Below are 23122 nucleotides of genomic sequence, written 5' to 3'. Positions count from 1 at the left end.
AAAATGGAAGCATTCAGAATCCTGTGAGTGATTCCATTAGTCAGAGGGTAACGTGGAGACAGGGCTGTAACCAAATCTACAGAATCAGTGCCAGACTAGTATCCATGGTGCAACGATACTCTGAACATAATTTCAGGAATGTTTGAGCAATGCAATCAGAGCTGTGACTTCACATTTGGATTCTGACTTTTTCTGTGTAAATAGCATGAAATTGGAAATTAAATATGATCCTGAATCAATGGCAGCTAAGTCTGGTAGAACTGGCCACTGTGAGGGCGGCACAGTGACACAGTGGTTAGCACTGCTGCCTCATGGTGCTGAGGACCCGGGTTCGTTCCCGGCCCCGGGTCACTGTCAATGTGGAGTTTGCTCATAGAACATAGAACATAGACAAATACAGCACAGAACAGGCCCTTCAGCCCACGATGTTGTGCCGAACCTTTGTCCTAGACTAATCGTAGATTATCATAGAATTTACAGTGCAGAAAGAGGCCATTCGGCCCATTCAGTCTGCACCGGCTCTTGGAAAGAGCTCCCCACCCAAGGTCAACACCTCCACCCAACACTAAGGGCAATTTTGGACACTAAGGGCAATTTATCATGGCCAATCCACCTAACCTGCACATCTTTGGACTGTGGGAGGAAACCGGAGCACCCGGAGGAAACCCACGCACACACGGGGAGGATGTGCAGACACCGCACAGACAGTGACCCAAGCCGGAATCGAACCTGGGACCCTGGAGCTGTGATGCAATTGTGCTATCCACAATGCTACCGTGCTGCCCTTAAGAACAAATTAATCTACACTATATCATTCTACCGTAATCCATGTACCTATCCAATAGCTGCTTGAAGGTCCCTAATGTTTCCGACTCAACTACTTCCACAGGCAGTGCATTCCAGTGCAGACCCACCCAGACATCCTCCCAGTGTCTGCGTGGGTCTCACCCCCACAACCCAAAGATGTGCAGGTTGGGTGGATTGGCCACACTCAATTGCCCCTTAATTGGAAAAAAACAATTGGGTACTCTAAATTTAAATTTAAAAAAAAGTATTGAACGCTGTCTCACCTGAGCACTCATCTGAGGATTAGCTGAGAAAGTGGTTTGTTGATCACAGGAAGGCTGCAAGGTAAATATGCTCGCAAGTTAATTATACTTGTCCACAGCAGTACACTGCCAGCTTGGTATTGATGCACTTTCACAAAGATACCAGGTCAAGGGGCTGAGCAAGCGACAAGCATCATGTAGACTGCACACAGATACCCGCGTACCTCATACACCCAGCAGGACAGCTTGCTTGGTTGGCACTCGGTTGGCATATATATTGGCTGGTTCTCTGCTTCGCGATGCCAGAAATGCTAATCGCAATTGGGTGGAGAGTCGCAGATGACCAAAACATCGAGGTTTGCGCCCGGCGCTGAATCCAATGCCATGCTCTCCCCCCCCCCCTTTAGCGGCAATATTGATGTTTGTGCCCCGCACCAACGGATCCATGCCAAACCGCCATTTGCATGGATTTCAATGTCATTAACGGCTTGGACACTTCATGCTCCCCGCTCCGCGATGCTCTTAGGCGGAAGCATAGCGGACGCGAATTAGCGCAAATTACCGGGCCCTGGCTGCAGAGGAGCAGGAGGCTAATAAAACACTGAAAAACCCTCTAGGAATGTCGGGCTTCCTGGGGGTTAACTGTCCGAGCCAGGGGTGGTAGCAGGAATGACTCGGTGCCAAGTCCACCTCCACCAACTCGGGGTGTCCCCCTTAGGATCGGGGTGGCCTTGCTCAGACGTCTTTGCCACAGTCTGTCTTTTAAATGCACCGCTTAGGTACTCCCTGGCTGCTCACTCTGCTGAGTGCTGCCTGTGTCCTTTCAATGCTTCGCAGGGCTCTGGTCATCTGGAAACCCACCCAGGCCGCCCCTCTGGACACCTTCATACCCCAGCTGTTTCCTTCAGGAGATGGGCGTGGTCAAGCTCAATCAGGGGTCCACCAGGTGTTGGCTCTCCTCAAAAGCACTGCCCCATTGCAGAGGAAGCAGGGGATCAGCAGAGCTCAACCCGATCAGAGGACACCTGCACCAGGGCCTTTGGAGCCCTCACTCGTTCTCTGCCCCTCTCAGGGAAGAGGCCTCACCAGTGACCTCCACCCCTCAGGGCCATCAATTGTCTCCTCCTGGTGAGGCTGGCAGCGCTGACTGCCTCTGCCACCACCTCCCACGCTATGTTCAGGGTGGCAGGCTTGAGCATGTGACCCACCGTGGGGAAGAGGGTGTCCCTCCGCTCTTCACTGAGGTGAAGCTGTGGGTCCACCCCGGACTCCTGACCTCAGAGGGCAGGTCTTCGTGGCTGCAGTGAGTGTGTGGTACGCGGAGCGTTTAAAAACAGCTCCAGCTGCCAGGCTCTTTCGTGCTAACTCTGACCCCAGTGGTTAGAACGCCGCCGGGCGGGAATTCCTCTCAATTCGCACCAGCAGAGCGCTGGCCCATTTGTATGTCCTGATTCGCTTACTGAAAAGCGGCTCCAACGTGAACGCAAATCGCACGCTTTTCAGACCCGGTGGCAACACTTAGGGCTGAATTCTTCCGCCCCGCCCGCCACAAGAATGCCATAGGCGAGACGCGGACAACGGAGAAGTCCATTGACCTCGGGCAGGATTCTCCAGTCGCCGGGAGGACGCGGTCGGAGAATCCCGCCTTTAGTCTCTCAAACGGAAAATCTGGGCCAATATTCCTGATATTTGTTATTCCAACAGATATCTCTTTCCCATCTGTTTAAAACAAAAGCCTCGCAAAACAATTGCTGCATCCACTGACTGATGAGCCTATCACCTGATCTGAGCCCTTTGACCTGTGACATGAAGGGTGCTCTAAGATTTGGGCCTGGAAGCTACAAAGGGAGTGTTTGGAATCCTCCTCAGCTCAGGGCTGGCATTGGCTGCTTTCTTTCCCTCTCAGATACCTGTAAATTCACTGCCTCATACACAGTCTTACACATGTGAATATTTGCTATGCAAACTGGTTTATGGATCGCTTCACTGTCAGCATTCCAAAGTTTGCAAGAGTAGGAGGTGGCCAAAAATCCTTAAGTTCTGACTTAACTAAGCACTTCACTCACCCATTTTCCCCCACTTTTCATAATTCTATAGCTATGGTGCAGAGCAGCTATACAGTCAGGGACTGAAATCCCTTTCTGCTCAAGAAAGGGATAGTCTTGGCCTGATGTGGCTGCATGGGCGCCTGTGGGCCATTCAATGATGCCCTGCAGATTTGGGGCATAGAGTCATAGAATTTACAGTGCAGAAGGAGGACATTCGGCCCATCGAGTCTTCACTGGCTCTTGGAAAGAGCACCCTACTCAAGGTCCACACCTCCATCCTATCCCCATAACCCAGTAACCCAACCCAACACTAAGGGCAATTTTGGACACTATGGGCAATTTAGCATGGCCAATCCACCTAACCTGCACATCTTTGGACTGTGGGAGGAAACCGGAGCAACCGGAGGAAACCCACGCACACACGGGGAGGATGTGCAGACTCCGCACAGACAGTGACCCAAGCCGGAATCGAACCTGGGACCCTGGAGCTGTGAAGCATTTGTGCTATCCACAATGCTACCGTGCTGCCCATTGAGCCAGACAGTACAGGTGCAGTGCTGCCATGTAGTCTCAGCTCGACTTGAGGATATTCATGAAATCTCTGGGCGTCTGTCAGCAACTACAGATGATGACATTGTCTCCTGTTGCGTGGAAGGTTAGAATGGCATATAAAGTCAAGGAACCTAAAGTCAAGGTCCAGTAACACCGGCAGTTACTAAATTAACAATCCTTACCCGGTCATGGTTTGCAAGGTATGGCTGTCACTACTTCCCGGGAAAATTGTAATTTCCCATGAAGCTGCCCCCGGACAAATGGAGGCAAACGTGCCTTGACCTAAAGACAGAGGAAGTGGCATTCAGATAACTTTTATGAGTTATTAAGGCACTAGCAAACCTGTCTGACATGATCCTCCTCTTTGTCTCCAATCTCCAGAATCTGCGGAGAGGAATGCTAAACTGGATTTCGCTGATATTATTTAACTTGCTTCCATACTTATTTTTCTTGACTAACAAGCCCTGAAGCAAAAATGATGTGGCTTCAAGAAGGTCTGAATAGTTTTGACTGAAAGGGGAGGAAATATAAACAGCAACTAAGCATTAATTTTGCTGGATTAGCATCCACGTCTGAGCCTCGACTATCATTTCTTTCACACACTTACACCATCCAGCAGGTCACTGAGGAGGGGGGAACCCTCAGAATCCTGTCAACCCAGCGGGCCCCCCCCCCCCCCCCCCCAGCCCCACCAACATGAGAGAGTTCAGATCAATCCGACTGCCCCAACTGTCCTGCACCAGGCCACGGGAGAACATGGCGAATTTTTAGGAGTCAAAACTCTTGTGCTCGCAAGATAGTGACAAGAGAGATTAGACAACTCACATCTTGATCAAAGAACTCGGAAACAAAAAAAAACACCGACCCTCGAAATGGTACTTGAGGGCAGCACGGTAGCACAAGTGGCTAGCACTGTGGCTTCACAGCGCCAGGGTCCCAGGTTTGATTCCCCGCTGGGTCACTGTCTGTGCGGAGTCTGCATGTTCTCCCCGTGTCTGCGTGGGTTTCCTCCGGGTGCTCCGGTTTCCTCCCACAGTCAAAAGACGTAAAGGTTAGGTGGATTGGCCATGCTAAATTGCCCTTAGTGACCAAAAAGGTTAGGAGGGGTTATTGGGTTACGGGGATAGGGTGGAAGTGAGAGCTTAATGGTGCAGACTTGATGGGCTGAATGGCCTCCTTCTGCACTGTATAGTCTATGTTCTATGAAACCATGATGGAAGATGGATGTCACTGAACCAGCTCTGCAGAGATTCTGAGGGGAAAAGCATAGGGAATGCTGAGCTTCCTCATGTACAGAGCACGATTGGATGTGATAAAACTGCTATAATCTTAAACGGGCAGTGAGAGGTGGGTTTTGCCGCTTCCATGACTATCTGTTTGCATTGAGGATGAAGGGGCGATGATGAATGGCCGACAGTACTGTGAACAAACTGCTTCTTCAATCGGTGGAAACTTGTTTTGTTGGCTTGACGCTCATCTGTTTATTGATACTTGGCAGAATATTCATGGCTTCCTGACAAGGTGCTGATGAAAGGAACCTTCTGCGGCGCGCAACTGTTGTCAAGTTGCGTGCCTTTGTTCCCAGTTACTCACACTCTGAATCATGTGGGTGCATTGTGTTTACTGAGTTATAATTAAATAAATCACAAAAAGCAGTTTACCTAGAGGAAAGACAGCTTGTTGCCAATAATATGTTATTTACTCTTTATTGCCCTCTGGTCGAACAGATATAATGAGGTTGTTAACGAGGACTGTCATCAACAGATCGCAGGTGTCTAGGAGCTGGTGTTTGAAGGTGCAACAACATAAAGAATAGGAACAAGACCAGACCAGACCTTACAGCCCCTCGAGCCTGCTCTGCAACTCAATACCATCACCGTTGGTCTTGGGCGTCAACTCTACTGTCTCGGGGAGGCGCATGATGCAGTGGTTAGCACTGGGGCTGAGGCGCTGAGGACCCCGGTTCGAATCCCGGCCCTGGGTCACTGTCCGTGTGGGGTTTGCACATTCTCCCCGTGTCTGTGTGGGTTTCACCCCCACAACCCAAAGTTGTGCAGGGTAGGTGGATTGGCCACGCTAAAATGCCCTTTAATTGGAAAAAAGTAAATAAATAAAATAATAGGGTACTCTAAATTTATTTTTTAAAACTGTACTTTCTCACCCTTCCTCCTCCCCCGTATCTCTTAATTCCCTGAGATCTCAAAATTCTGTCTACCCCAGTCTCAAATATATTCACGATGGAGCACCCACAACCCTCTGGGGTAGAGAATTCCTTTTGTTTTAATTTTTTTTCCAATTGAGGGGCAATTTAGCGTGGCCAATCCACCTATCCTGCACATCTTTGGGTTGTGGGGGTGAGACCCAAGCAAACACGGGGATAATGTGCAAACTCCACACAGACAGTGACCCGGCGCCGGGATTGAACCCTGACCCTCGGTGCCGTGAGGTAGCAGTGCTAACCACTGCACCATCCGCCATCCCTGGGTAGAGAATTTCAAAGATTCACAAGCCTTTGAGTAAAGGAATTTCTCTTCCTCTTGGAGGACAGAGGGTAGGTTCGGGGAACACGGAGGAGTGAAGTGAGGAAAGGCCTGTCATCCTGGATGTGGAGAGGGATGGTGGGGACAGTCAGTCAGAGTAAGAAAATGAGGGGCCTACAGCATGTGGTCAATGCTGTCCAGACGTGGGTCCATTTCAGGATGTTTGCTGGCAGAGGGAACATTCACAGTCCTAGTGGGGAGGTTCACTCAGTGAGGGGATAGTGTGGGGGTGCGTCTAGTCTGAGGTCAAGATAATCAAAGGCCTCTTCGGACGGGTCGTGGGATCTAACAGCTCTAAGGTTGATGAGGGGAGGGTCCAAGATCCAAGGGGGGTTGTCAAAGGGGTCAGGTGTTGGCTCAGAGGAGAGTTGGCATTTCCAATTGGACAGTGACAGAGTTAGGTTTAATGGAGGAAGGCTGACCTGTTATGGCAGTGACATTGGGAGGGTCGAGGTGGCAGGAGGCAGGTGGAGGGTAACAGCTTTGAGCACAAACCTCACGAAGATCATTTTTGTAATGCCTGCAGAAGAATGTGCAGTAGCAGGATTGAAGATCAGAGTGCGAAGAGCCCATTGTGGGGTGTGTGGAGTTTTGGCTCTGGACACTAGAACGAGATGAAAGTCTCACTGCTCATCAGTGCCTGCAGTGGGCAGAAGCAGAAAACCCCGCCCTCAATCATCAAATTGAGAGATAAATTAAAAGGCAGCCCCATTAAAGGTTACTGCATCAAAGTAAACAGTATCTCAAAGGGAACTTAAAGCTTCAAAATAAATGTGATTAATGGGATTGATAAAACACCCGAGTCACTGTGGTGCCCATCGGGCATGGAAGGCCCTGTGTCTGTGTGTGTGGAATTTGGCTAGAATTTTCCTGTTGGAGGTGGGAATCAGAAATTGGGATTAATCCTGACCTTGTGGTCGCATCTCTGCCTCAGCAGTGTGGGCAAGCGGGTTCTTCAGAGGCCCAGGCCTGGAGTTAGGCCTGCTGATGGAGACAGTTAGCCCGAACTGGAGACATTTATACCGAAACGCATGCTCTACACACATGTGGATCACCACACACAGCCATATACATATAGTTATATATTATAAGAGGGCAGCACGGTGGCGCAGTGGTTAGCCCTGATGCCTCACGGCGCCGAGGTCCCACGTTCGATCCCGGCTCTGGGTCACTGTCCGTGTGGAGTTTGCACATTCTCCCCGTGCCTGCGTGGGTTTCACCCCCACAACCCAAAATATGTGCAGGGTAGGTGGATTGGCCACGTTAAATTGCCCCTTAATTGTAAAAAATGAATTGGGTACTCTAAATTTAATTTTTTAAAAATATATATATTATAAAAGCATTTATATGGTCTCTCGAATTTATTTTTCTGGATAACATAAAAAGCAGTGAGCAACAGGAACTTGTGGACTAATTCCACTTCTACAAAAGGTGTTTTATTAAGAGCTCGCACTCACTGGATGCACAGAATTGCGTGCTCTTTTAGGATTAGTTAATTAAAATTTTACCCTAGCAGAAAGAATTGGGTAATTAAATGTCCTAAACTGGCAGGAAACCAAATGGCATGAATCACAAACGGAAATGGACATATTCTAAAAGGACCAAGTATCATTCTATTGTGGAGCAGTTTCATTGGTAAATGGGAAACTGGCATTCTAGTTACATTTACTGGCAGTTCCGCAGGTTTAGGATCCAACAATACTGAACTTCTGCACTGCCAATGGAGAACAATCACATGGTTTCCCATCATTGGCAAAGGTCCTCTCATTCCAGTTCATCTGGCTGGTAGCATCTTCATCTGGATTTCAGGGCACTGTCAGGGAGGAGGAGGTGCTGGAGGCCATCCCGGGAGCTGCCACCAAGGAGCTGACGGCAGTCTCCAGTTCTTCCCAATCTCCCCCTCCTGACTTCATCTTAAGGGCAGCGGGCAGAACAGGTGGCACGGCGCATCTTTGACACTGGAAAATTGTCCTGGACCCTCTGGCTCCAGGCCCTCGACAGGGCGTCCGCCAAGAGCATCAAGGACCAGAGGGCACGGAAAGCAGCAGGCTGCCTCCACCTCTGATGTGCATCCTGGGGACACAACTAAACGTAGCAGTCGACCACGAAAGATGATGTTGCTAACTTTTGGTTGGCTCTTAATTCGTAATTTGCTCTGTTTGTCTAACCTTTGCTCTCGAGTCGCCAGGTATCTTTATGATACCGCCACGAGGTTCAAGTTCAAGTAATGATCAATAACTCAACACACCAATTAGTAAGATTCAAATCAAAACACATTTATTATACACAGTAAATCACTACTCATGCATAAACTCTACTTTCTAGACTATTCCTGTAAGACGTTTTACAACACCAGGTTAAAGTCCAACAGGTTTGTTTCGATGTCACTAGCTTTCGGAGCGCTGCTCCTTCCTCAGATTCACCTGAGGGGTTCAGCCAAGACCTCAATGGGTACCCCTTATCATACATCCTCTCTTTCCTCGCTCCAGGGCACAGAAACAGGAGAGGCAACAGCAAACAAACACATGGCCTACAAGGATTAAAGATGAAACAATACAATGCAGTAAAGTCACCAGCAACCTGCAAAAGCACTTCATCAACACCTACATCAAGTTGCTAATTCGGATCAATCTGCCTCTCTCTTCCCCCTCCCGCAGGTGGACTAAAAACAGTGGAAAATCACGCTAGAAAGTCACTCTGATGCAGAGTATACCAGAATAGAGAAAGAGCACCCCTTCCCCTGCACTAGTAGCAGGCCATCTTACATCCTCTCTTTCTTCACTCCAGGCCACAGAAGCAAAAGAGGCAGCAGCAAATAAACGCAGAGCTACGACGGCATGGTGGAGCAGCGGTTAGCACTGCTGCCTATCGGAGCCGAGGACCCCGGTTTGATCTGGTTCCAGGTCCTTGTCCATGTGGAGTTTGTACATTCTCCCCATGTATGCGTGGGTCTCACACCAACAACCCAAAGATGTGCAGAGTAGGTAAATTGGCCGCTCTACATTGCCCCTTAATTGGGGGAAAAAATAAAATACATTAAAAACAAACACACAGCCTACAGGCAACTGCAGCTGCATTCGGGTCAATCTGCCTCTCTCTCCTCCTCCTGCAGCTCACAGCAGTAGACTCTCAACAGTGGAAATTCACACCGACGCAGAGCACACCTGAAGAGAGCATGGGCACACCTTCCCCTTTTCAGCGCTGGCAGTATGTACGAACTCCAGGCCACAGAAGCAAAAGAGGCAGCCGCAAACAAACACACGGCCTTCAGGCATTTGCAGCTACCAGCAGGAGCAAACAAAACCTGCAGCACCACTTGAGACCTGTGAAGGTTCTCATAACTATCAAGGCCAGTTCCTCATCAGCAATAGCCTTCAACTGTGAAGCTGGAGGCTGTTCACAGTCAAAGGGAGTTTAAGTGACCATCAGCATACAACCCAGGGGTGACCTGACCTGGCACGTTTCTGCCTCCCAAACCAGCCCAACCCCCCCTGAGTCCCCCCACCCCGAGCACTGGGCAGCAGCTCCAGTGCCCTTAAGCGGCACGCTGGAAAATGGAAGTTTCCCAAATGGTGGAATCCTGCCTGATGAGAGAGGGATTTGCTAAAACATCTTTTTAAAATGGTTTTCCACCATCAGCTGAGTCAGTGAACCGACAATACATTCAAAATAATGGTCAGAGAGGGCAGCACGGTGGCCCTGTGGGTTAGCACGGCGGCCTCGCGGCGCCGAGGTCCCAGGTTCAATCCTGGCTCTGGGTCACTGTCCATGTGGAGTTTGCACATTCTCCCCGTGTTTGCGTGGGTTTCGCCCCCACAATCCAAAAGATGTGCAGGTTAGGTGGATTGGACACACTAAATTACAAAGAACAAAGAAAATTACAGCACAGGAACAGGCCCTTCGGCCCTCCCAGCCTGCACTGATCCAGATCCTTTATCTAAACCTGTCTTCTATTTTCCAAGGATCTACTTCCCTCTGTTCCCCGCCCGTTCATATATCTGTCTAGATGCATCTTAAATGATGCTATCGTGCCCGCCTCTACCACCTCCGCTGGCAAGGCGTCCCAGGCACCCACCACTCTCTGCGTAAAAAACTTTCCACGCACATCTCCCTTAAACTTTCCCCCTCTCACCTTGAAATCATGAACCCTTGTGATTGACACCCCCACTCTTGGAACCTCCGTCTTTCCAACGAAAACAATCCTAATCTACTCAACCTTTCTTCATAGCTAGCACTCTCCATACCAGGCAACATCCTGGTGAACCTCCTCTGCACCCTCTCTAAAGCATCCACATCCTTCTGGTAATGTGGCAACCAGAACTGCACGCAGTATTCCAAATGTGGCCTAACCAAAGTCCTATGCAACTGTAACATGACCTGCCGACTCTTGTACTCAATACCCCGTCCGATGAAGGCAAGCATGCTGTATGTCTTCTTCACCACTCTATCGACCTGCGTTGCCACCTTCAGGGTACAATGGACCTGAACTCCCAGATCTCTCTGAACATCAATTTACCCCAGGACTCTTCCATTGACCGTATAGTCCGCTCTTGAATTAGATCTTCCAAACTGCATCACCTTGCATTTGCTTGGATTGAACTCCATCTGCCATTTCTCTGCCCAAGTCTCCAACCTATCTGTATTTTGCTGTATTCTCTGACAGTCCTCTTCGCTATCTGCAATTCCACCAATCTTAGTATCATCTGCAAACTTGTTAATCGGACCACCTATACCATCGTCCAGATCATTTATGTATATCACAAACAACAGTGGTCCGAGCACGGATCCCTGTGGAACACCATTAGTCACCTTTCTCCATTTTAAGACACTCCCTTCCACCACTACTCTCTGTCTCCTGTTGCCCAGCCAGTTCTTTATCCATCTAGCTAGTACACCCTGAACCCCATACGACTTCACTTTTTCCATCAACCTGCCATGTGAAACTTTATCAAAGGCCTTACTGAAGTCCATGTATATGACATCTACAGCCCTTCCCTCATCAATTAACTTTGTCATTTCCTCAAAGAATTCTATTAGGTTTGTAAGACATGACCTTCCCTGCGCAAAACCATGCTGCCTATCACTGATAAGTCTATTTTCTTCCAAATGTGACTAGATCCTATCCCTCAGTATCTTCTCCAACAGTTTGCCTACCACTGACGTCAAGCTCACAGGTCTATAATTCCCTGGATTATCCCTGCTACCCTTCTTAAACAAAGGGACAACATTAGCAATTCTCCAGTCCTCCGGGACCTCACCCGTTCTCAAGGATGCTGCAAAGATATCTGTTACGGCCCCAGCTATTTCATCCCTCGCTTCCCTCAGTAACCTGGGATAGATCCCATTGCCGCTTAATTGGGAAAAAAATTAATCGGGTACTCTAAAAAAAATTTTTAAATAAAAGAAAATAATGGTCTGAGGGGGGAGATGAGGAAAGATTCTTATCCACAGCAAATGGTTCCGATCTGGAATTCACTGCCTGAAGGGATGGTGAGAGCAGATTCAAGAAGAACTTTCAAAAGGAAATCAGAGTGACACCTGAACAGGAAAATAAATTGCAGAGCTAAGAGGAAAGATCAGGCGATTGGGACAAATTGGATTGTTCTCAGGGCGGCACAGTGGGGCAGTGGTTAGCACTGCTGCCTCACGGCGCCGAGGACCCGGGGTCGATCCCGGCCCAAGGTCACTGACCATGTGGAATTTCCATATTCTCCTTGTGTGTGTGTGGGTCTCACCCCCACAACCCAAACGATGTGTAGGTTAGGTGGATTGACCATGCTAAATTACCTCTTAATTGGAAAAAAAATGATTGGGTCGTCTAGATTTTTTTTAAAAATTGGATTGTTCTTTCAAAGAGTCAGCACGTGCACATCCTTGTGTGACCAAAGGTTCAATGATTGTTTAGTTACTGATGAGTTTCTCACCTTGACCATCTTAAATGTTAGACCATTATTGGGAAATCTGAGTGGATGTTCACATTGGCAGCCTCGGAGTTTCTTTATCAGCAATTTCATAGAAATCTGCCTTCAACACGGTGGAAGGAGGGTTGCAGTGGACCAGTCAGCTCACATCCTACACCAGTGAGCGGGGGGGAGCAGCATGTGGCCCATCTGGATTCTGAGTGAAGCCTACAAGATATTTTGTTGACTTTTGCCCATGCACAGGGTCGCTACCTTCCACTGACTTCCATCCACATAATTTTTTTCCCCACCGGTATGACTGAAGTGAATCGCACGTAAAGCAAGGGCGAGTCAAGTGAGGTGCGCGCTGATTGCTCACAACATTGACTCTGAGAGCCGTGCGCTGACTCTGAGAGCCGTGCCAAAGTGTAAATATGTATTTTTACCATTTGAAGTTGACAATAGCTGATATATAAATAATGAAACATTTTCTATAACTCGCTTTGAAAAATGCATTGAATGTATTTAACCTTATTTATGGGGTCATGATTAGTGAACAAGGGTGGCATGGTGGTGCAATGGTTAGCACTGCTGCCTAACGGCGCCGAGGAGGCCCCGGGTTCGATCCCGGCCCCAGGTCAATGAAGAATTGGGCACTCTAAATTTAAAAATAAATGGTTAGTGAACAAGGCTGATTTCAATCTTGCCGCCCACTGGGATGAAGGAGGGTCACTCATGCGGCCCACTCACCAGCCTAGGTTGCCCATCACTGGCCTAGACCTTTGCACCCAGATGGCAATGCTCCAAGATTTCCACGTTGCTCCAAGTTGCAAACTTGGCTGACTGTGTTCACAGATCTGCACTGGGCTCGGAGAGTGCAACCTCAATAGAAACACGCATGGTACCAAATGTACAGTAAATGCTAGAGACAAGGAAACAGGAAACTCAGTACCAGTACACCAGCTTTTATTACAAAAAAAAACATCCTGGACAGGGAGCCTCTCAACCTCTTCACCGGCTCCACTCACTTGGGTCTGAATAAATAAATCATTTTCTAAATACAAGCAAATTAAAGACAATAAGGAATAAAATCACACACTTGCAGCAAGGGCGACAAAATTAAATTGAGAGTTAAATAAATAAAAAAAAAGTGTGGTAGGAAAGCGCGGAATAAATACAGTTTAAATAAAACATATCTCCATTTTTTTTACAAAAGAGCAAGAGTTTCTATCTCAAACTATTTCTGAAGAGATTCACTATATATAAAAAATCTGCCTGATCCCTAAAAATCGCGAAATAAAATTCAGGCTGTGCAAATTCACTCTTTTTTGTTTTTAATTTAAAAAAATAACACCGATTTGAAAAATATAGGATTCCCCTCCCCCCGCAGCCCCCCACATAATGCTGTGTGCAAATCCAACATGAATGCCACTCCCCCCCCCCCCCCCCCAAAGCCAATGATCTTATTGCTATTTTGCTTATGGATCAGTACGGAAGTAATCATACACAGACATTGGGAGAAGGAAACTTCTGAAATGGGAACGTTTGCACAATGTGGAGATCAGACATTATGTTTGAGGCAATTTTAACCTTTGGGATTTAGCCAGATGTTGCCTTGTTGGCAGCTTGCTTCAGAAAGCAATCAAAGTACCCGTCATTGCACCTCCAGGGTTGGGGTCGAGGTAGTCTTTGAGCTGGCCGAGTGGCATATGACTGCTACTGCTTGGATGACCCGCCCCAAAGTATGCATATGGAATGTTGCCCAGCGGGCTTTCAGACTCCTAACGGATTTGAAACGCCAGCCCAAAAACGAGAGGGTGTGTCAAGCGGCCCATTTGTGTGGTGGCATGTTCTAACCATTTAATCACACACTAGGGCATTCAAGGGCCACCAGGTACGTTACAGCCCAAATTGTGGGGTATTTGGAATGCACTATTACACGTGGAAATCATTCAACACAACCCAACGGAAGGGTCATCCGGTTCAGCCAACTGGGAAATGCTTTGCGAGATTTAGCCAGTCAGGGCTCGACTGTGCCATTTGTTTATGATGCCGTTTTAAGCTCTAGGTCTAATGAAACGTGCTTAAATTACATTTATACACAAGGGTTGAGAATTAGTATTTCACACGCCATCTATTAAACTTTGTCTGGTTTAATGCCATCAAGTTCGCCAACATGGAGCGGTGCTTCAAACCCTAGGCAACAGGAAATGTAAAGTTCAAAAGTTAAATATTTCCTGAGAGAGTCTCAACTTCAATATGGAAGTGATTCTGAAGATGCTGTTCAATAAGGAGACATCTCCTGCGATAGTCTTATTACTGGGTACCGAGCACCCTGTAGCTATTAAAAGGGATGAAGCCAACAAACCAATCCAACACGTACGGATTGGAACTGGATGCTGCCTGGATCTAAATGAACCAGTTCATTCCCTCCACACGCACGCACACACACACACACACACACACACACTGCACCAGCTCAGCAATCTAGTTCTAGCCTCTTTGGTTCAAGGGCTTCTGGAAGGTTCCCACTCCTCCTAATACAATCGTGTTGGACGCACGCCAGTTGGAATCCCAAACATTGGATGAGGAGTCATGAGAGTCCGGGTGGCGATGCATTCCTCTCTTTCTATTTACATCTCCGCCAGATTTTGAAAAAGGCAACAGGAAGAGAGTTTTTCTTCAGCACCAGGTTTCTCCAGCACTCTCGTGTGTAAAGTCATTGTCCCGTTCAAGTATTGCAAGTCGTTTGAAAAAAGATTTTTGGAGTTTTAGCCCCCTCAGGGTCGGGAATATGTAGGAGGAGTTCACACAGTGTATACGCCCATGCTAGTAGCCTGTTCCTGCAGTCCCAGAATGCTGTAAGCAATCCGTTTCTGGTGCCCTGGTAACCGGACTCCAATCTTTTTCACATCCCTGAATTAATTGAAAAAAAGCGACTGGTTAGCATATGTAAAAAATGTTTAAAACTTGCATCTGTCAGCGCTTTCCACGACCACTAACATCTTAAAGTGCTTTACAATCAATGAAGTATTTTTTCCAAGCGTAGTGGCCACGGCAACCAATTTACATGCAGCAAGCTCCCACAAACAGCAATGTGATAACAGCCAACAAATCTGTTTCTGTGCGGTTGACTGAGGAATAATTATTGCCCAAGACACCGAGGGTGACTCCCTGCTCCTCCGTTAATAGTGCCATGGAATCCTTTCCATCCCACCAGAGAAAACAGACAGGGCCTCAGTTTAATGCCTTGTCTGAAAGGCAGCATCTCTGGCAACGCAGCACTCCCCTCATTACTGCACTGGAGAGTCGGCCTTGGAGTCAGTGATCAGGTTGTGATGTGGGGCGTGCACCCAGATCCTTCTGACTCAGTGATAACCGTGCTACCGACTGAGCCATGCCTGACATGTGGAAGGGGCTCATCGCTAGTGCGGTGGTTTATTTTTACACACGCCAGGTCATGTGTCATGACTTTCCTCATATATTTTAATTGCTAGGCATGTCTAACGCCACGTTGACCATGCAAATGCAAGAAATAGCAAGCTGGGGAATTTTTCCTGCACCTGGCCACAGTGGAGCCGCACGCAGCGATGGAGGTTAGCATGCAATTGTCGCATCAAAATGCTCTGGGCAACTGTACAGTGATTCTTTCAAAAGAAATCAAAAACCCATTTTACTTTTTTTTAAAAAATCCCAATTAAGGGGCAATTTAGCGTGGCCAATCCACCTACCCTACACATGTTTGGGTCCCCCCTGCTTTATTCTCATGCTCACACTCATCTGCACTACAACTTGGGAAAGAACAGGTCATGTTGCGTCCACCACTAGCTGCATTCACCAGGCTGTACTAAATTGGGTTCTTTTGTGCTCCACCTCTACTTGCCCTCATTTCCATGCAGATAAGAACCTGACATTTCCTGTTTAGCGAGAGAGCATTCTGATCATGGGCCAAGATGTATGCTGCAAGGTGATCACATTATGTTTCACTCTGCTGTATTTACAATGAATGCAAATACTTCCCTTTGTTTGTTTAAATCTCTGCAGAAAACGTCTGTGTGTGTTTTTCTTTTGTTACACCCTGATATTCCGGCTCGAGAACATGCCACTCCCGGGATACCTACACTTCTTTCGCCAGCCCCCAAGACCTACTCCAGTCAATTGCATTGTCCTCCACCCACCATCATTCCCACCTTGAGTAAATGCCTTTGAAAAGTGCCAGTGTTGTGACTGGCGATCAACAGCAACACCTGGTTTGTAAACTTCTCGCTTTGTTTTCGCTTCCTGTTTTCCTTCCCCTCCCTCCTTTTTGGGTATGAGAACTCACATTACTTTGGGGCCTTTGAATTCAGTCTGTCCCGGCTACTCCGAGGGGCCTATTATGTGCCAGTTTCCATCTTGCCGTCACTACGTATCGAATCAGTTTCGCACTGAAGAAGCTTTTACCCGATGCTCAGAAATTAGAGCACTAATTCATGCTCGTTTAGGACCATGGATAGGTTTTGCCTCTGTTAAGATGAAACAGCCTCTTTCTCATGGTAACAGCAGGAGGAGTGTGGGACCTCTGTTACACCGAACCAGGCCGCTTGCAATGTTTATTACAAAGTGGAGGGTCAGATATGTTTATTTAGTCAAGTGATAGCTCCATGTCAGACTGAGAAGTTATATTGTCCGTAAACTATTAATAGCACATCCTTGAAGTGCCTACATGTCCCTGTGAAATTCCCCAGGGAAGTAGGCATTTTCCCAGCAACTCGGGATACAATTCCTCTTAAGCATCCTTTCATGCCGAGAGCTCTGGCAATAAACTGTTGTACAGAAAGACCTTTTAAGAATTTTGCAGATAGGGGCGACACGGTGGCGCAGTGGTTAGCACTGCTGCCTACAGCGCTGAGGACCCGGGTTCGAACCCGGCCCCGGGTCACTGTCTGTGTGGACTTTGCACATTCTCCCCGTGTCTGCATGGGTTTCACCCCCACAAACCCAAAGATATGCAGGCTAGGTGGATTGGCCACGCCAGTGAGTTAAGTACCATCTCCCACTGTTTCATGAAGGCTTTAGAAACCAGCGCCTCACAGACAACGTGTCCGGTTATGTATTAGACAGAGACCCCACGTCACCATGAACAATCAGAGTTGGCTGGAACCTCCCAGTGAAGCCTGAATTGGCAACCTAAGAAAATCGACTCGAGCACTCCCTCCAGGTCAGGCACGTGGCCCAAGTTGTGCAGGGGCAGGGGCAGTGTCTCAGGGGCTACTCATAATTGTACTTACTCTGTGGTTAGCTGAACAACATGCTCCATCGTATTGTACCCCGCTGTCATAAAACTATCCAGGTACTGTCCCATTTTTATAGACTCCAGCCACTCGTTCACTGTACGGAAGATCATGCCATCGGTTCCACTGGTACTCGGCAGGCGGATGGACACACTGCAGAGAATCGAAAGGCGCATTAGACCATTGCTGATTAGAATTCATCTACAAGATTGGGAAGTGCAGTTACATTCAGTGTGACTTAACCCCAGCCACACTGCAAAATGCAAAGTGGCTCATATCATTCCTCCCCTTCCATTATGTGAACACCAATAAAAACATTTTTGTAAAAAGGAGACAACAGGATGGATTGTCTACACAGTTATTCTTGTGGTCGGCCTGAGTAGGTCTATTAATTAGTGTCACAGGATGGGCCATGTTGTTCTGGACCCACTTCACTGGAGAGGACCTCAAATCTGTTTCATGGACAAGCCTTGCAGCCCGCAGAGATTTCAATCCAGAGCCTTGTTCTAGGTTCAACTGTACGAAATGGAGACTCATATCTGGAGCGACACGCATATTTCGACATAACACCGATGCTTTCAGGCTGATAAAATAAGGCGGGTGTTCACCCGGGCCTTAAATACCGGTCTCTGGTAGTCAAGGCTGTATAGACAGCAACGCGCTAGTTGCTTCAAACACAAAACAGGGCCCAAAAATTCAATCATAAACTTAACAATGGGGCGGGATCCTCCGCATCGCCGGCAGCACACTCACGCCCTTGGATTTCCCGATGGCATGGGGGTGTCCACAATGGGAAACCCCATTAGCCAGCTGCCAGGACGGGGGATCCCGCTGCCAGCAGGGGGGGCACGCCACGCCAGAGAATCCCACCCATTGTCTTTTCTTTTTTTAAAATCCATTTAGAGTACCCAATTCATTTTTTCCAATTAAGGGGCAATCTAGCGTGGCCAATCCACCTACCCTGCACATCTTTGGGTTGTGGGGGTGAAGCCCACGCGAACACGGGGAGAATGTGCAAATTCCACACGGACAGCGACCCAGAGCCGGGATCGAACCTGGGACCGCGGCGCAGTGAGACTGCAGTGCTACCACTGCGCCACCGTGCTGCCCATCCCATTGTCTTTTCATGGAAGAATCATCAAATTGTTACAGTGCAGGAGGAGTCCATTCGGCCCATCGAGTCTGCACTGACCCTCTGAAAGAGCAGCCCACCTAAGCCCATTCCCCCACCCTATCCCTGTAACCAAACCTAACATTTTGGGCACTAAGGGGCAATTCAGCATGACCAATCCACCTAACCTGTACATCTTTGGACTGCAGCAGGAAACCGGGGCACCCGGAAGAAATCCACACAGTCACCCAAGACCAGAATTGCCCGCGGGTCTCTGGTGCTGTGAGGCAGCAGTGCTAACCACCGTGCAGCCCCAATTCTGGTAATAATATGAGAAATGACCATTCACCTCATCAAACCCACCCTTTCCATGGGCCATAGACAGTTGATCTCAATCACAGACTCCACCTCACACATTTGATCGTTCAGAGAAACGGTCCATGTGCCTCCCCAGTATCCAAACGCCATTAAGAAAACCCTAAAATTATGAATCCATTCTCGTACCTTCATCATTTCATTTGGTTTGTGGGTATCATTCTTCGCAGGATCTGGGGACAGCTATGACTGCGTCACATGCAGAGTGTCTGTTCAACACTGTGCCGTGAACCTCCCAAACCAGAGATTTACGTGACTCCCCTTGGAATGTTTTAATTGACTCAGCGGCACCAACCAGTGTTTCTGGAGTCTGTGTCACATCCCGTCCCCTGTGGGTGGACAAGAGTTTATTTTGACCCTTAAATCTTATTTTGAGGTCACTTAATCTTCGCAATGTTCGCTCGACTCAGGATGGCCTAAAGCTTGGGAGTAACTGCAACCAAGGCAGCGAGGGGTTAAATATACGAAACTAAAGACAGCCAGTTCAATGCAGAGGGTGATATTAGAATGCACAAGAGCTACTCAAGTTCCGACGTTCACTCTCGGCCAACATAAATCCTCACTTTATGCCCTGAGCTAGTCAGGCAGGCCTTGTTTACTGGGCTCTGATCAAATTGCCCATAGCCATTATTCAAATAGCAGGGTTTTTTTTGTGGTTTTTCCATTGTTCATGCACCTGGATCACTGGAATGTGTGCTTCTGCGACTCTTTGGAGCTATCGAGTACAAAGTTGGATCCTCGCCAGCGCAGAGATTTCATTACCACCACCACTTTTACAGTGCACCAAATCTAAACCCGTGGTTAGGTACCAGACTGGTGGGGGCAGCACACGCTGGCGCAGTGTTTAGCACTGCTGCCACACAGCGCCTACGCATCGGGTTCGATCCCAGCCCCAAGTCACTGTCCGTGCGGAGTTTGCACATTCTCCCCGTGTCTGCGCGGGTCTGACCCCTACAGCCCAAAGTTGTGCAGGGTAGATGAATTGGCCACGCTAAATTGCCCCTGAATTGGAAACAAAAAGAATTGGGTACTTTACATTTAATAAAAAGGGTACCATATTGGCACCCCCATGTTAAGAGTGTCAGTCGGGGTCAGAGCCCTATGGGCAACTGCCTGGTACCAGCATGGCTGGCAGCATGCCATCTAACAACTCATCTATAGATTGCCCAAGATTGTTTTCCACTCATAAGGAGAGGTCACTCAGTCCCTTCACTTTCATGTTTTTTTGGCAGCGGTAGATAGTCAACCTTTTGTATATTTAGTGCAACCCTTGGAGAATATTGCTTTTTGTAACCAGAGAATGCTTTTTTTTTTAAGGAATAAAAATGAAAGCGGGATTTGGACTTTTCCCATTCCTTGCGGCACATACAGATAACTCAGATGTCAAACACACAGATAGACTCCCGCAACAGGCGGAGATAATCAATGATTCCAACAGGCCCATTAACTCATAGCTGAGAAAGAAGCTGGAAACCCCATCCGGGGTTTTCTAGCAATCTCCAGACATTTTGGACAATTTCCTCTTTGATATTGATGGGTAAAACTTAAAATGTTCTTTTTTTAAATATAAATTTAGAGTACCCAATTCTTTTTTCCCAGTTAAGGGGTAATTTAGCAATGCCAATCCATACCCTCCACATCTTTTTTGGGTTGTGGGGGTGAGACCCAAATTCCACATGGACAGTGACCCGAGGCCGGGATCGAACCTGGATTCTAGGTGCCGTGAGGCAGCAGTGCTAACCACTGCGCCATGATGCTGCCCCGCTGGGAGTGTTCCACATGCTTCCTAACAGCCCGAGAGAAATTGAAGTGCAGATATGAAATCGCTCATTGTCACAAGGAGGCTTCAAATGAAGTTACTGTGAAAAGCCCCTAGTCGCCACATTCCGGCGCCTGTTCGGGGAGGCTGGTACGGGAATTGAACCGTGCTGCTGACCTGCCTTGGTCTGCTTTCAAAGCCAGCGATTTAGCCCTGTGCTAAACCAGCCCGATATGTAGGCAAGTTTCAGGCGTAGTGTAAAAGTCATACGGTCGTGATTGTGGGGGATTTCAACTTGCCCAACATTAACTGGGCTACTCATAGTGTGAAAAGTTTAGAGGGAGCGGAATTCGTAAAATGCATCCAGGAGAACTTTTTACGTAGGCGCATAGAAGGTCCTACAAGGGAGAGGACAGTCCTGGACTTAGGTTTAGGCAACAAAGCCAGGCAAGTGGTTGAAGCTTCAGTGGAGGAACATTTTGAAGACAATGATTGTAACTCCATTGGATTCAAGATTGTTATGGAAAGGGACAATAATAGGCCTGAGATCAAAGTTCTAAACTGTGGGAAGGCCGATTTTAATAAAATCAGATTGGATTTGGCCAGACTGAACTGGGAGCGGACACTTTTAGGTAAATCTGTGACAGAACAGTGGGATGCACTCAAGAAGGAAATAGGGAGAGTGCAGGGCCAACATGTTCCAATAAAGAAAAAGGTGGGACCAACAAATCCAGTGAATCCTGGATACGGAGGGATATACATAATTGGAGAAGGAGAGAAAGGAAGGCTTATGGCAGATATCGAGGACTCAAAACAGCAGAAGCCCTAGAGGCATATAGAAGAGGGAATTAAAAAAGGAAATTAGGAGAGCAAAAAGTGGACATGAAATGATACTGGCAGGTAAAATAAAAGAACATAGTAAGTTGTTTTACAGGTGGGTAAAAGGATAACTAGAGAAAGACTTTAAGGACCAAAGTGGTCATTTGTTTCTGGAGCTAGAGGATACAGGTAGGGTTCTAAATAAATACCTTGTGTCGGTGTTCACTAGTCAGAGGGACGATGTGGGATTAGAAATCAGGGAGAAGGAGTGTAATAGTGGGGAGCATCTGGAACGAGCTGCCAGAGGCAGTGGTAGAGCGGGTACAATTTCTTCCTTTAAAAAACAGTTAGACAGTTACATGGGCAGGGTGGATATAGAGGGATATGGGCCAAATGCGGGCAAATGGGACTAGCTTAGTGATAGAAACTGGGTGGCTTGGACAAGCTGGGCCGAAGGGCCTGTTTCCACGCTGTAAACGTCCATGATTCTATAAAATTAGAGAAATTAACATAGACAGAAAGGAGGTTGAGTGGTCTGACAGGGTTATAAATAGATAAGTTTCCAGGGCCAGATGAAACATATCCCAGGCTGTTGAGTGAGGCAAGGGAGCAAATAGCAGGGGAGCTGGCAATAATTTTCAATTCCTCTCTGGCCACAGGCGAGGTGCTGGAGGACTGGAGGATAGCCAATGTGGTGTCATTATTCAAGAAGGGCGGAAGGGATAAACCAGGAAACTATGGGCCAGTCAGTCTAACCTCAGTGGTGGGAAACTATTGGAAGCAATTCTGAGAGACAGGGTTAATCTACATTGGGAGTGGGGCAGGGAGGCATGGTAGTAAAGTGGTTAGCACAGTTGCTTCACAGCTCCAGGGTCCCAGGTTTGATTCCCGGCTAGGGTCACTGTCTGTGCGGAGTTTGCATTTTCTCCCCGTGTCTCCGTGGGTTTCCTCCGGGTGCTCCGGTTTCCTCCCACAGTCCAAAGATGTGCAGGTTAGGTGGATTGGTCATAATAAATTGCTCTTAATGTCCAAAAGGTTGGGTGAGGTTACTGGGTTACGGGGGTGGGGTGGAGGTACGGGCTTAGGTGGGGTGCCCTTTTCAAGGGCCGGTGTAGACTCGATGGGCCGAATGGTCTCCTTCTGCACTGTAAATTCTATGAAATTCAGGGCAGCACGGTGGCGCAGTGGGTTAGCACTGCGGCCTCACGCCGCCCAAGGTCCCAGGTTCGATCCCAGCTCTGGGTCACTGTCCGTGTGGAGTTTGCACATTCGCCCCCACAACCTAAAGATGTGCAGGCTAGGTGGATTGGCCACGCTAAATTGCCCCTTAATTGGAAAAAATGAATTGGGTACTCTAAATTTTAAAAAAAAATCCATGAAATTCTATGATGAATCAAGAACATTCAGCATGGTTTTGTTAAAGGGAGATCATGTCTGACCAACTTGATTGAATTTTTCAAAGAGGTGACCAGGTGTGTAGATGAAGACAATGCATTTGGACGTAAGGCTTTTGATAACTTTCAGAAGTATTTAGATGTGCACTTGCAATACCAAGGCATACAAGGCCATGGACCAAGTGCTGGAAAATGGCATTAAGGGCAACATGGTGGCGCAGTGGTTAGCACTGCTGCCTCACGGCGCCGAGGTCCCAGGTTGGATCCCGGCCTCGGGTCACTGTCCATGTGGAGTTTGCACA

At 47.9% G+C, this 23122-nt stretch overlaps 1 protein-coding gene across 2 annotated transcripts in view; it reads right to left on the bottom strand.

The window, feature by feature from the left end:
* Window positions 1–13541: 13541 nt before the first annotated feature.
* epha2b (eph receptor A2 b) overlaps window positions 13542–23122 on the bottom strand; it is a 68906-nt gene continuing 59325 nt past the window's right edge. For both annotated transcript variants that reach the window (XM_072478289.1, XM_072478290.1), the window contains exons 16-17: window positions 17360–17515; window positions 13542–15005 (exon numbers count right to left, since the gene is read on the bottom strand). In XM_072478289.1, the coding sequence (XP_072334390.1) occupies window positions 14897–15005; window positions 17360–17515 (265 nt within the window). In that variant the 3' untranslated portion in view covers window positions 13542–14896. The remainder of the gene's footprint in view (window positions 15006–17359; window positions 17516–23122) is intronic.

Source organism: Scyliorhinus torazame, chromosome 16 (genome assembly GCF_047496885.1).
Source record: "Scyliorhinus torazame isolate Kashiwa2021f chromosome 16, sScyTor2.1, whole genome shotgun sequence".
Taxonomy (NCBI): Eukaryota; Metazoa; Chordata; class Chondrichthyes; order Carcharhiniformes; family Scyliorhinidae; genus Scyliorhinus; species Scyliorhinus torazame.
Note: the sequence above shows the minus strand (reverse complement) of the source record. Positions and strands in the feature narration are given on the sequence as shown.